At 38.5% G+C, this 14,302-nt stretch overlaps 1 protein-coding gene across 6 annotated transcripts in view; it reads left to right on the forward strand.

The window, feature by feature from the left end:
* Window positions 1-14,302, forward strand: part of ddr1 (discoidin domain receptor tyrosine kinase 1) — an 80,809-nt gene that overhangs the window by 22,895 nt on the left and 43,612 nt on the right. For all 6 annotated transcript variants that reach the window (XM_055047588.1, XM_055047584.1, XM_055047585.1 and 3 more), the window contains exons 2-3: window positions 1,908-2,065; window positions 12,274-12,376. In XM_055047588.1, coding sequence (XP_054903563.1) covers window positions 1,966-2,065; window positions 12,274-12,376 — 203 coding nt within the window. In that variant the 5' untranslated portion in view covers window positions 1,908-1,965. The remainder of the gene's footprint in view (window positions 1-1,907; window positions 2,066-12,273; window positions 12,377-14,302) is intronic.

Raw genomic sequence — 14,302 nt, forward strand, 5'->3', positions numbered from 1 at the left:
GAATCTAAGCTACTAAAACCGTCTATTTCTTTATTATTATTTAACTTGTTGTGAATTTTCCCCCTTAACTTCCCCCCAAAAAATAAGTAAATAAATATTCAAGGTATTCTAGAGAGTCAGCATTTAATAAAATTCTCCAGTTTTATCCTGGAGTTGAACTTAGTTTTATGAAAACCTCATTGTTTTGTTGTCTAACGCTTTAGGATGTCAACAAACAGTTTAATGGAGCTACAGTCTCCTCAAAGATAAAAAGCTTCATTGAATCAACACATCTAAATTAGTTACAGCACAAAGTCGTCATTGAGGCCTTCATGAATGGAGGATGTATTGCTGCTGTATTATTCTACTGTAATGCTCTGAACTAGTTTAATTGGTGCCGACACACCATGTTTGTGTTTACACGAAAGAGCCAATACTGGGCTGATTTACTGGGACAGGGTACTACACATAAAATATTCATGATTTGCTGTATATTTCTGCAGCTACTCACAGGCCTCACTGTGTGTGATGCTCGGCTTGAACTCACACACTTTAAGTCTTTTCTGATTGGTCACATGCTGTGGAGGACCAAAACTGACAAAACAAGAAATGAAAGCATAAATATGTATTTAGTTTTTCCTTGTCCTTACATGAGTTTCTGTCAAGAAATGTATATATTTTCTTTTTCATTTCCCCTAAACATGTGTTTTTGTCAAGAAAAGTATATATTTTGTTTGTCTTTTCCTTATACAAGCCCTCCTTCTTTTGTTATTGCCTCCTGTCCTTTTGCTATTTGCCCTTTTCTGTTTTTGCCTCCTGTCCTTTTGCTATTTGCCCTTTTCTGTTTTTCCGTGTGCATCTTTGTTAATGAGGAGGAAGCTGTTGATTTAATCCTGTTATTTCTTTTTTTGTTGTTGTTGGATTGTCAAATACTGCATTAGAAACAACTTGATTGGTGCTTTCACAAATATGTTTGTGTTGTTTGCACGACTGAGCCCATGAATTATCAGTACCTGCTGCCTTGATGCAGAGATAATCACAGCAACACGTATTTCAAAGAAGTTCTTCAATGCCATTTTCAGGTTTTTCTCTGGTTTCTGAGTCAATGTGGCTAAATTTGTTTGTGTCTGCCGTGAAGGTTTTATTTGTAGTTTAGGATCTTTTGTTGTTTTCGCAGTCTACAGGGAACAAAGATAAGAAACCAAAGGGTTTCAGGCAATTTAAGAGCAGTGTCCAATATGAAAGACAATGATTTGTTTTGCTGTTGGGTGCTTGTAACGTTGCAGAGACTTGCATGCACCAGGAGCTGTTGTTACTTGGTGTTTTTTTATTTGTTTTATTACTCCCCTCTTATTGATTCATCTGTTTGGTATTCACTGCAAACATGGATCCATAACTAGGTGCTCCAAAAATGCTCCTTCCCATTAGAAGGGAGTAGGTTGGAAAATAATTTAGAGAAATGATTGACGTTTCAACCACAGGATGAATACCTCTGTCTGCAATAAAGAAAGATCCCTTAATTATACCTTCCTCATTTCCAAAACTGTTTGCTGCCATTTTTTTAAAGGCAGGAAAGCTGTATTGTGTCACCGTGTCTCAGTGCCAGAGAGACAAACAAATTAGTGTGTGAAACTATTCTTTATGGCTGTGCGCTCGCTCCTGAGAGGGTTGGTCCATTGCTCTGCCTCAAAATGTGGAGAAACAACTGATTGCGAGGCACATGAAGTGCTTTGGAATAAGAGGATATGATCGGGAGAGTTGAGTTATTAATGGTGATGTCGAGCCAGAGAGATCAGCCGCCTCGGGCTACAGCTGTGTGTGTGTACATGTGTGTGGAAATTAAAGCTAAAAGGCCTTGTGATTCACCTGCGTTCAGACCAATTTAAACGGTTTAATGTGTCTGAATTTCCTCTGTTTCTCTCTGGCAGGTATGCCTGTGGTCGTCAGTGTGTCTCCGGACACGTAATCGGGCGCGCTCCTGCTGTCATGGCCTCCACAACCACGCGGCTCCTTGTCGTCGCAGTGATCTCTGTTCTGGCGGAGTTCGTCATCTCATCAGAGAGTCATAAGTGGCACTTTGATCCAAGTAAGATAACATTCAGACACATTTTTAAGAGCTGCTCAGTTTGCACAACGGCTGTTGGATGAATAGATTTTATCCATTCTTTGGTTTTTGACAATTCAATTTGTGGAAAATCTGGATTATTTTTCAGTAATGTACTGTTCCCATTGTTCTGCCAGAATGCCGCCATCTTGTTTGACAAACATGCTTTAAAGCTTTGATTTATCTGGACTTTGAGAGAAACGCCTATTCGTTTATAAATTATTGATTTCTTATTCTTATTCCTTAGAGAAACTATTAATAGGTTAAGTTATTTTGTTTTTATTTTGCTTTTCTTCTGTTTTTTTTTTGTATTGTTTGCATTTCCTCTAATTCATGTAAGGTACTTTCAAATGGCTTCTTGCTGAAAATGTTATATATAAATAAAATTACCTTACAACTGGATAATATAACAGGAATAGTCAAAATATTACCAGAATGAAGTAGAACTTTTATGAGAACTAAAACAAGAAAAATACCCAAGTATTAAAATGAAAAATGTTTACTTGATACAGAAATACTTTAACACTTCAGCATCAAATTATTATCAGGACTTTAAAATGATATGCAAACAACTGTCTGTTTTGAAGAAAGAATCACATCTTGACAACACTGAATTAAAACTCTTCTTTTTATTCTAAGATGTTTTTTCTGCTAGTATTGTGACTATTCTCTTGTAATCAGAGACGCCTGTAGCTGTGCGGCAGTATGCACTGTGCACACCTTGAGATTTCCCTTTGAGTAAACAAAATAAATATTGTAGCTCACATCTGCTTGCGTCTGGGGGAGTGGGTACATGTCCGTCCTACACCTAAATGTTATTGGTCAGTTTATTTTTATTTGGCGGCTTGGTGCTCTTTCTGTAAGTTAAATGTGAGACAAAGTTTTAAGAACCGCACCAGATCTTTTTATCCTGTGTGCGGCCTGCGCTTTTCAAGTTTTTTTTTGTTTGTTCGGGAAGTAACGCGCTGACAGGGACACCCCGTCGCTTCTCCACTGGCCGACCGTGACACCTGCCGCACTCTTCACCTGCGTCACGCTCTACTGGGAGAGTTAAATAGTTAAATCTAGTCAAAACATTTGCTAAATTTCTACTGTTTTTGACAAACATTGTTGCTTCACATCCTCCTAAGTAAAGCCTACCTAACAGCTTTTCTGACTTTATTACTTTATATAATTTGTCATAAAAAAAAAAGGTGGACTATGCAGGCATTAGCGTGTATGTGTGTGTTGCATTGTGCGCGATGTGTTGGTCGTCGTGTGACTCAGATCTGCTGTTTCTAGTGCATCGCGTTCCTGTATCATATTTGTGTGGGTTTGGTTTGTGCGGTTTATGCGAGTTGGGGATGCGGCTGTGTTTGATAATATCCTACTGGTTAAACAAAAAGTCTGGTGATGGTGCTCCATCATTAACTCTTTGAAGGGATGATTAAAATAAAAGCCAATTTTTAAACATCCATTATCTGTTCACCGATGTCCCAAGTGGAGTTCGGAGGTGCTGGTGCCGATCTCCAGCTGCGTTCCGGGCGAGAGGAGGGGTTCAACCTGGACAGGTCGCCAGTCTGTCGAAGGGCAACACAGAAACAAACAGGACAAACAACCACGCACAGACACACTCTCACCTAGGGAGAATTTGGTCATGTTTTTGGATATGAGAGGAAGCCGGAGTACCCGGAGAGAACCCACACATGCACAGGGAGAACATGGAAACTCCGTGCAGAAAGACCCCGGGCTGGGAATTGAACCCAGGACCTTCTTGCTGCAAGTCCTTCCACTGTGCTGCCCTAATTTTTAAACATATTTTGTGAATACTTTTAAGCAAAAAACAAAACAAAAAAAAAACGATTTGGTCTGAAACAAATCTGAGATTGCACAGACTGGGACAGGACGTCGGAACGTCTCCAGCTTGATTTTTATTTTCTGCAAACCTAAACCTGTTTGCGTCTTCGAACCTCCACCTCGTTGCCCCGTATTTCACGGGATCACCAGGCGTCTGCTCTGACATTCTCCACACACTCTCAGATCCGTACGGCTCATTCTCCATTCACCATCAACAGGCTATCCTGTGTCCTCTCCCTGTCTGCCAGCCTGTCGTCTGTAATAGGAGACTGAGATAGGCAGCAGCCCCCTCTGCCGCCTCCATGTACACCTCCGACCCGTCAGGATCGCTAATGCACAAGCACTTCATGAAAGTGTCAGTCAAAGTGTCGGGAGGGAGGCATCAGAGGAGTCGGCGAATGTGAGCCAACCAGGGGAAACTGGAGACTTGTTTGCAGCGCAGGCAACCGTCTCACTGCAGAAGCTAAAACTGTGAATCGGATTAAGTGGCAGATTAATTTAGAGAGTAAAAGTTAAAAATGACTAAAGCACTAAGATATGTTATATGGATGCTATAAACCAGAGGAAAATTACTACTCTAGTTCTTTAAAGGGGGAGTATTAAGTGAAATCAATTTTTGAGCTTTACTTCATGTTATAATGTTATTCCCTCTTCAAAACATACCTTGATTCTTCCATTCATGTTTGAGAAATCCTTTAATATCTATGGCAACAATTCAGCGAAACAAAATGCCTGCTTGGACAAGGGCTAGTAGAGGAGTCATGCTGTGATGACTTCCTGAAGGTGGAGTTTCAGAAAATCAGGAGTTTTTAAAGAGACACAGACCCAGTTCCAAAACTTTAAATTACAAAATAAAATTTCTTTTAAGTCTTTTTTAGACTTTATATAGAATTTTATAATAACTGAAGGTAACATAGGTAGTTGATTTGGATATTAAATGGCACCATGTGCCTAGAAAACACATAATACTGCCTCTTTATAGGAGGAACGTTGTTGTTATGACTTCCTGGAGGCAGAGTGTCACAAATACCAGGAGCTTCTTAAAGAGACAGAGGCCAATTTTAAGACATCCAATTAGAGTCAAATTTCTTGTAAGTTGTTTGTCTATCACTTTAAAGCTTTAAGCTACATTTTTAAGCTTACCTTTTTAAATCAAATATGATTTTTTTGCATAGTGTAAATCTAATCATGTTGATCTAATCAATATGTCGCCACTAAAGGTGTTTTTATTCACAGACCTACTCTACAGTTGGGTCATCAGATGTTGGAAAGGGACAAAGTTGGCTGCAGGTCATATAACAGAATCTCTCTGACATCCACTCAGCTTGTTTCTTTTTTTAATATATATATAAATATATGTTTCCACTCACCTCTACTGCCAGACTAGTTGCTTTATGTTGAAGAAAATTCCCAATCTGTAACTTTGTGTCCTCTGAGGCTGAGATGTTTACAGCTGAAGACTCACTCAGAATTAAGCAGACATTGTTATATTTATTCCCCTTGTGTCCAATGTCACTGGAATCTGGTTATTTTTGCTTCTTCTTTACTAACGTTCTCTTTCGCCTCCGTGTTTTTGTGTTTTTTCTTGTGCTGCTTCCTTCTCTCTGCAGTCATTCTGCTGACAAGAAAAGTTTTCAGCAGTACAAAAGCAGCTATGTTGTTGTTTTGATAAATTTGGCTCACATAATTTAGAGATGCGCTAATCAGGGAAGGTCTTTGCTGATTTCCAATCAGAGATTTTTTTGAAACTGAACTGCTGACACTGATTTGAGTTTATTTTGATCCGTCTGTCGGAACCATAAATACTAACAAAGTAATTTAAAAACTTTCTGTATGAACTGAAATTGTATTATCTTCACAATGAAATGTTTACGGTAAAATGAAATGATAATTTTCTCAAAAATAGCCCAGAGTTACAAAACCGTTTCTCTCTGCATCATCAAGAATCAATAAAATCTTCAAATACACGAAAAGTCCTCCTGGGTGTAGTGATGCAGAAAAACAGAAGAATTGAAGTATCATTTGCTTCTTTGTAAGAGAGAACACAGCTCAATAAGTGTTTATGTTTCAAAAGATTCAAAGTAACATGATACGCATTTTCTCCACCAGATAATTTCAGAACAAATAACTTTGTATGTTTGAGGAAATCCATCTGATTTACTGCTTGATAGTAAATTAATTAAATTATCTATTGTAACTATATGAGCCTTAACAAGCCTTTCTGCGACGGATAAGTATTATATATTAGATTTAAAGGTAACACTTTATCATAAACATGACATTTTAGTGCGAAGTTTCACCGAACGTTGCATCAAAAGTCCATTAAAAGTGTAAACTTTGCATTACATGGTCAATAATGACCCTTTTAATGCAAAGTTCTGATAACATTTGCATAAAAAGTCACTTGAAAATGTCGTTATTTACCGGATAACACTTCATGATGACAGTCATAAATGGACTCCTTCATGTTCAAGATCGATATATTTTATGACAGCGTCGTGTCAGCCTTATGCACCCCTTCAAATAAAGTATTACAGATTTAAATAAACAAAACCCTTGACTTTACCCTTCACCTTTTTCAGCAAGTTATTGGTTTTTGTCATATTGTACACCTACCAAAATAAAACTAATTTGAATTATTTATATCAGGACCAGAGGAGATGTCATACCATGTGAGAGATGACAAGATGTGAATTTTAAAAATCTGCAGCTACACAGAGTTTCACTATTATTTCAAAGCGAATAAAACATGATTCATGGTCAACATCCTCAGCTGTTGAGAGGATTCAAAGCAACACCATTTTTCAATCAGTTTCTCTGCTAACTTCACACGTTGTGTTTTATGGCTTCTGAAACGATTCTCTGTGACTCGGTTTTTTCTCTACTTGAAGAACACCCTGCGTTGTCAGCATTTATTTATGTGAGACTCTGTCAGAGTTTTCACCTCCGGCTGCTTTTGTGAAAAATTATGCAACGAATAGCCCTGACTTGCAGATGAGACCATGCCTCCCAGTCCACAATGACACCTGATTTATCTTGGGATGATTCTCGATGGCTGGCCCTCCTCCAGGCCATCTGGCTTTGTAAAACCGCCTTCATCTTTTTTTTTTTACTTGCATGGAGCAGCAGAGGTTTTTCTTTTTTGGAGAATATGTGGAAAATCTGGTCTGGACTTATTCTTTAGTTGCTGTTTACACATGAAGCTCACAGCAGGAGACTTTCTGCTGGAGATGCAATTTCACAGCTGGAAAAGCAGCACACAGGTCAGCAGAAAAAGCAAAGTAAAGCAGCATATTGTACCGTCTTGTACGCTGAAGCATTATAATATCCCCAGTAGAAAATTATTGACAAAACAAGCTATATTATTAGAATGCACGACAAATCAATTCATCAGAGCATTTTACACAGTTGCAGTTAAATGTCCGCTACTGAGCTGTCCGCAGAGGTGATTTGGAAAATTAAATGCCTCATTAAGTCATAGACTCGCCCCGGGATCGTCCACTGATTTTACTGGACAGCTGAAAGAGAGTAAAGCAAATGGTGCAGACATTCGCTCGTAAATGCAGTCAGTTGTTTCCGTTGTAAACCGCCATCACTCATGTTTTGATTTCATTTACTGATTACTTTGCTTCAGAATCAATGAGGTTGAAATTGAAATCTTAACAAAAAACTGACAGAGGAGAAAAGGACAAAAAAAATAAAAAATCGGGATAATAATCAAACATGAAAACAAAACTTTCATATTCACCTTGAAAAGGAGTAGGAAGAAGCCGATGCTTATTAAATCCTACCTTCAATTGACTTTTTCAGTCTAGAATATAGAATCCCACGTTATAAATATCTATGCAAATCAATTTACTAGAAAAAGACGTTTATGTTAAATATGTGAGATATCAGACTTGCAGTAAGCGATCTATTTCACTGTCAGTCATGCTCTGTCTGTAAAACAGAGTGACAGGTGATTCTCTTCTGGTAGTCAAACCATGACTGACTCTGTTTTTCGCTCATCATTTTTCAGTGAAGGGTGGAAAAGTTGAGGGAAATTCCTCTCCTTCAGCTGCTAAGGTAATTTTACACTGCAGGAATGGTTTGCTTCGTCTTATTGACTGTTAAACCTTTTAAATCGTAATATACCTTAAAACCATAAATACTAACACAGTAGTTTATGGTGTTTTCACATCTTATAGTCCTGTAGACTCGGTTTGATTAGGGATCAGGGGTTTGTTACATTTTCAGCTGCTGTAGTTTCCCTCTACACTGCACTGTGTCAAACAATCAAAACCTTTGAAAAACTGCTGTTTCCCTCCTCACCTGTGGTGGCGCTACTCCAAGAACTACTGAAGGAAGCAACATAAAATCCTCCATAGAAGACATGAGCACAACTTCATCTTCACAAAGTGTAAACAAATATTTAGTAGAATTTATTTTTTCCCTTTTATAAAAAAAACCCACGAGTCATTTCTCCCTTTACCATTAGGTTCACATCTTTGTTTCGGTTGCATTTACCCAGAATGCCGTGCGCTTTAATCTGCTTCCTGCTTTTGGAAGGGTCTGCAGTTCGCTTGACATTTACATATGTATTTGAGTTGGATCAGAGTGCTCTGCAACTGAACCGAGACGTGGGTTTATAGGCAGACCAGAGTTTGCTTTTTTGGCTTGATTGTGCATTCACATTTCCCCAAATGAACCGGACCTGAACAGATTGGATTAAAGTGGACTCAACAGGGCTGGTGTGAATGTAGCCTTAGCGTACAGGCAGCCTCTAGCTAGTTGAACATAAATTGTTATTGAAACTCGTTAATTTTTAATAAGTACATTAATAGAAGTTTGCATTGCTGGGCTGGACAATAAATCAATTATAATATATATTGAGATATTAATAGCTAATACGTCTGATAAAATGTTCAATAATTTCTCTAAACTGATTCAGAAACGCACGGCATTCTGGGGCATGTAGGCAGAGGAAAGGCTTTAGCTGCTGTACCGCTTTCTGCCAGCTAAGCTAAGTTGTTGGCATGAACTAACTCTTACCTAGCAACAACAGCTTGAGTAACTGTTGCAGCAGCAGTTTAAGGTTTACCCAACGAGCCTCAGAACTGGTGAAAAATAGAAAACAATGATGTGGAGTGAAAACTGTGGATAAAACTGCAAAGGTCACATAAAAAGTTGGCGGTAATTCAAATATTAAAAACAAAAAAAGCTAATAAATAATGACCAATATTGACTGACATGAAACCCTTTTTCAGTCAGATTGTCCATCCCTAGTTTGTTTACAAATTTACATTCAGCTGCAGGTTTGACTTACTGTCTCAGCTGTGGCTGTGCTGTAACAATAAAATATAAGCTGGAACTTTTCATCCAGCAGATGAAGCTGAGGGGAAATTTCTGAAATATTTATTGCACGGGTTAAATTCGTGGAGCCTGAAGGTGACCTCCTAAGTTACAAAGGGAGGCAGAGAAGTGAAAAGACTGCAGATTGCTGGCTGCAGACCATCAGTGTGGAGTGATATTGACGATGATGTAATGAAATGGGCACCTGTCCCCAGGGTGTGGATGAACTGTGCGAGGCCCCTGCCTGTCACTCGCTGGGGTTTTGGGGTTTGTCATGGAGCCCAGCATTCCTGTTGAGTGACTCAGTGACAGAAAGTGAGTTACATGCCTTCCCCACACCCTCCATGTCACTGCCGTTACCGCCAATCCCCTCCATCCACCCTATGGCTGACCAAACACCCCTCACCTCCTCCCTATGATGACTTCAGAGCAGATAGCTGGCTGTTTGGGTAATCCCTGCCTGGGACCAAGCTATCCGGATCGTTTGATAAAGCTGCCTCTGGAACGGAGTCAGGGCAGACATTTGAGACCCGTCTGTGTTTTTCTTTCTTTTTTTTTTTTTCTTCTTTGCTGTCAGTTTCTTTCTCTTCCTGCAAATCTCAGAGCGCCGGTAACTGGAGCTGTGCAGGATAGCTGGGGCCCAGAGGTAGCTGCTTTGTGTGGGACAGAGATAGTTGGAAAAAACAAAAAAAAATGACAGACAGGAAAGGTGCAATCTGAGACATCTTTCCTGTCTCCAATGGGGGCATAAAACTTAATAACTTACTTGTAAATAGATCAAAGTAATAGAAACTAAAGATGCACGGCAAAACCGACTTTAGCACATCATTATTTCTGTAAGAACTGTAAAACTAGTTCTTAGAATATAAAAAAAAAATTAAAATATTTTCTTTGATTACTTCTGTTATCTTTCAACCTGTGAAACGCTGATCCCAAACCTAAAATTAAGTCTAGTACAAGAATAACGTTTTATTTTATTTTCTAAATGTGTCATAGAAAACAATAGAGAGGCTTCAGTTGTTGACTGTCTTCTATAACTTTATATTTGTTGTGTTTTTCTGACATAGAGCTCTTTCAACTGCTTTGTTGCTGAAATGCACCATACTTATAAACTTGACTACATCTGACTTTTCACTTCAGTCTGAATCAGGCCTGTGCCTCTTCCATATGTGGAACTAAATCGGATTCACATCAAATTGTTTTCAAACCGTCTGCAGTCTAAACAGTCAAGTATTGGATCCAATGTAAAGAATGACTCGAAATTATGATGATGAACTTATGAAAGAAGCCTGTGTCAGTGAAGAGTGTCAGAAGCTGGTGTTAATGCTCCATTAATACAAAAGCCCATTTCGACTAGCTGTGCTTTCTTCATGTTTTGATCTTGTTGGCTGAATGAACTTTAACCCATAAACGTCTCCATCTATTGTAAACAAATCGCTCCTCTGAGACATTAACGTTCTTTGGGGTTGTAAAATGTTCACACATACATCTGAATGGGGTTTAATTAACAGAAAAAAACCCAACATATTTTCAGCTATAATAAGAATACAGGATCTCAACCTGCTGTGTGAACGTGGACTCGGGGTGACGGGGTCTGTGGCTCCTAACCTGTGGAACATTTTGTCATTTTGCTGACTAAATGTTTAAAAACAGCTGAAAAACGTTTTGTTCTTCCAGGCTTTTTATTGTTTTTATGCTATGCAAAACCAAAATGTGATTTATATGTGTGCAGTGCTTTGTGTTTTATCAATAAGCTTTCTTACTTACAAGTCGGAAATGATTTACACCCACAGCAGAGATGATGTCTTTCAGCTGTGTGACATTGTCAGGTCTGGTTTTTTTAAAGGGATTTACTATTATTTTAAAGCAAAGATAAAATGATTTCACATTTTAAACCATTTTCAGCGTCTTTATTTTTAACAATTTTCCGTTTGTATTTCCTAAAGAATATAAATCCTTCCCTTAGCTGTCTTGCAAAGGATTACACTAAAACATAAGACAAGTAGTTCTCCATTTAACCTTCTTATTATCCGTTTAAATTCTTGTTCTCTCCCAACCTGAATGACCTGCAAATGTCTTAACTAAATGTTCTTTAAATGAAGCACAGAAAAGTAAAGTTTTTTTTTTACCAACTCACTGACAATGAAAGCAGCAAATATCAAAAAATTTCACGGTAAGAGCATCCACACTGAAGAGTGTTAATTCACCAAAATAGTTTGGTGTGTTTTCTGATCAGAGTTTTGATCAGGTTTCTGAATAGCTGGTCCAATAAAAACCCAAACTGATTCTCATCACAAGATGATTTCTTCTGATCTTCTGAAAGTAGTTTCTCCCAAAGCATCTGAAGGAAAAAAAAAAGACTTATAAGATTTATAATAACGATACCATTGCATTTTTTTTTTTTTGACATGCAGTTAAAACAAATCTGACATTGAGAACATTTGTGACTTTTGTTGATTCATTAGAGCTAATTTTTAAACTAACTCTTTGAGGTATAAAGTCCATCTACACAAACTACAGGGAACTTGCTGCTGTTATATTTATGAATATTTAACCCAAAAATGTTCAGAAACTGGGACTCAATCTTGGTGTATCTGGAGAAAAACCTCTGCAGAGATGAAAATATTGAAACTAATTCCAGCTCTTGTTGCTAAATTTTGTGAAGGAAAAAAATTATTTGTATGGGTTGTGGCTTAATTTAATTTTGAAACCCCTCATCACCGCAGCAAACTTGGGAATTAATGATGTATCTGGAAAGTGTGACTTTGTGTTTTGTGTAGCAAACGGCAGCTAAGGGAGCCGTCTCCTACAACTCTCCCCGCACTTGCTGTCTGCTTTGGTTACCATGCATCAAGCCCGGATGTTTTCCCAGAGATGACATAACAATGTTACGCTCCGTGACGAATGATGGCCCCTGACAACTACAGTGAAAGTATTAAGTTTCTTCTGGACAGATGAGAGTTTTGCTCATGTCTTTATCCCGTGTTTGTCTTCTCTGCTTCCCTCGATCCTTCCCCTTCCAGCTCAGTGTCGCTACGCCCTGGGGATGGAGGATGGCACCATCCCAGACTCTGACGTCACCGCCTCCAGCGCCTGGTCCGACTCCACAGAGGCCAAACATGGAAGGTGGGAAAATGTTTTAGTTTGTATGTGAGGGTAGCGGGTGAACACTGCAGATAAAATTACCGTTGTTGAAGTAAGTTTCATTTAACACAAAATTGAAGCATCAACAGCCTTTGCAAGCTGCAAAGACGCATCATCTGCTTGACTGTGCAACACAAGTTTTGGCTTTAGGATCAGCTCATGAGGGTACAGGCCAGGTTGCAGGATGCCTGCTGTGGTGAATTATGGGACCACCCATACTGCACACAGTGATTAAACACTGGGGCTGTAATGGTACATGTAGTTTTCCTGAACCATCACAGTGCAGACAGCGCGTGTGCATGCAGTCAAACGAGGAATTTGTTAGTCACAGGAGATCGCTATTCTTATTCAGGCAAGTCTGCACACACATTTTCTGCTGCTAGAGAAGGTTAAACAACTATCTGAAGAACTCCACACCAAACTGGTAATAATGACCCACAGGTTAAAGTCCTTGTGATTATTAATCAACAGGGAAAATTTTAAAGATGAGCATTGAATTGGGAGCTGTGCTTCCAGCTCGATGTTCAGTAGAGCTTTTTCATATGACCCTTTTCTGTCTTTTTACTGTAATTTATTGCAATAGTTACAGAAATTATTCAAATTTCTCTTTTGATTTGTTGAATAAAAAATGCACAAGTTATTGCACATTTCTGTTGACTTTAAGCTTTTTCATGAGTCTTCAGTGTGAAGAGGACAAAAAATTATGAAGGTTTTCTAAAAATTTTTACAAGTAGAAATCTGAAAAATGTAGCATGTAATTTTATTCAGTCCCTTTTATTCTAATAACACAAGGTAAGTCTTTAATTGGTTAACAGTTAGTAACCCTGGAGGAGCAGCAGAAATCCACGGCTCGGGTGGGAGCATCTATTGTTTATTCTCCACAAATCTGGCCTTTCTGGAGTGATGACAAAAAAACTTGCTGAAACAGAGATATAAGAAATTCCCTTTGCACATTTCTGCAACCTGCATTGACACAAAAAGCAAGTGGAAGAAGGTTTTCTGGTCAGATGAGACCTAAGTCCTACAATCTGGCTTGCACACAAAACACCATGTATGATGGAAATATGGTGGTTGCAGCATAACATGGTTTCACTTTCACACAGCAACAAATTCAACCCAAATCAGATTTCTTTGCTCATATATCAAACTTTTTTACAGCAATCTGAACAGTCCAGTTCTGATCTGTTCACTCCCCAAATAAATCAGACTTCAGTTGTTTCTTCGATAGTTTTCAAGACGTCTTCTGTCACAACGGTCATGTTACATTCACCATCTGCTTGGCCAGGCAAATGGTGCCTCGTCATCAATGACATGCATCATAATTCTTCACCAGAAGAAGATAATGACAGTAAATTCAGACATAAATAATGGCTAGTTATGATCTTACGATGGCCAGCTCCCGTTGCTCACCAAATTTAAAATTGATCCATAAACGGCTCCATCCGTTATAACTTTGTTCTTCTTCTGGGCTCATAAACATTTCATACAGAAGTCTGTTTGCACTTGCATTTGACTAGTATGAAGACATGCTGTGTGAATGTAGCCTAAGAAACAACGAGCTGAGAGCAAAGCCTAGGCTCACAGCCCAGACTCATATCTGTGACTTTATGAAGTATTGCCTCAGGGGAACCAAGTACAAATGCATCCCATGTTTTGAGATTTGTATTTGTTAAAAGTAAAAATGAAAAGCAGGTATCCCTTTTCTTCCACTTCCACTTGTTATGATGCTCTTTCCAATCTGTTTGGATTTAGATGAATAAATTCCTGTTGATTGATTTTTATGTCTGCTGAGCAGAACTAACATGTGTAATATTTAAGGCAAGGCTTGTCCTTCATTTAAGTAGGTTTTTTTTTAGCAATATAAACAACATTTTTGAAGAAATGTTCTTTTCATGCAGCAGGAATAAC

Source organism: Poeciliopsis prolifica, unplaced genomic scaffold, assembly GCF_027474105.1.
Source record: "Poeciliopsis prolifica strain line A6 unplaced genomic scaffold, Auburn_PproV2 SCAFFOLD026, whole genome shotgun sequence".
In the NCBI taxonomy this organism is placed as follows: domain Eukaryota; kingdom Metazoa; phylum Chordata; class Actinopteri; order Cyprinodontiformes; family Poeciliidae; genus Poeciliopsis; species Poeciliopsis prolifica.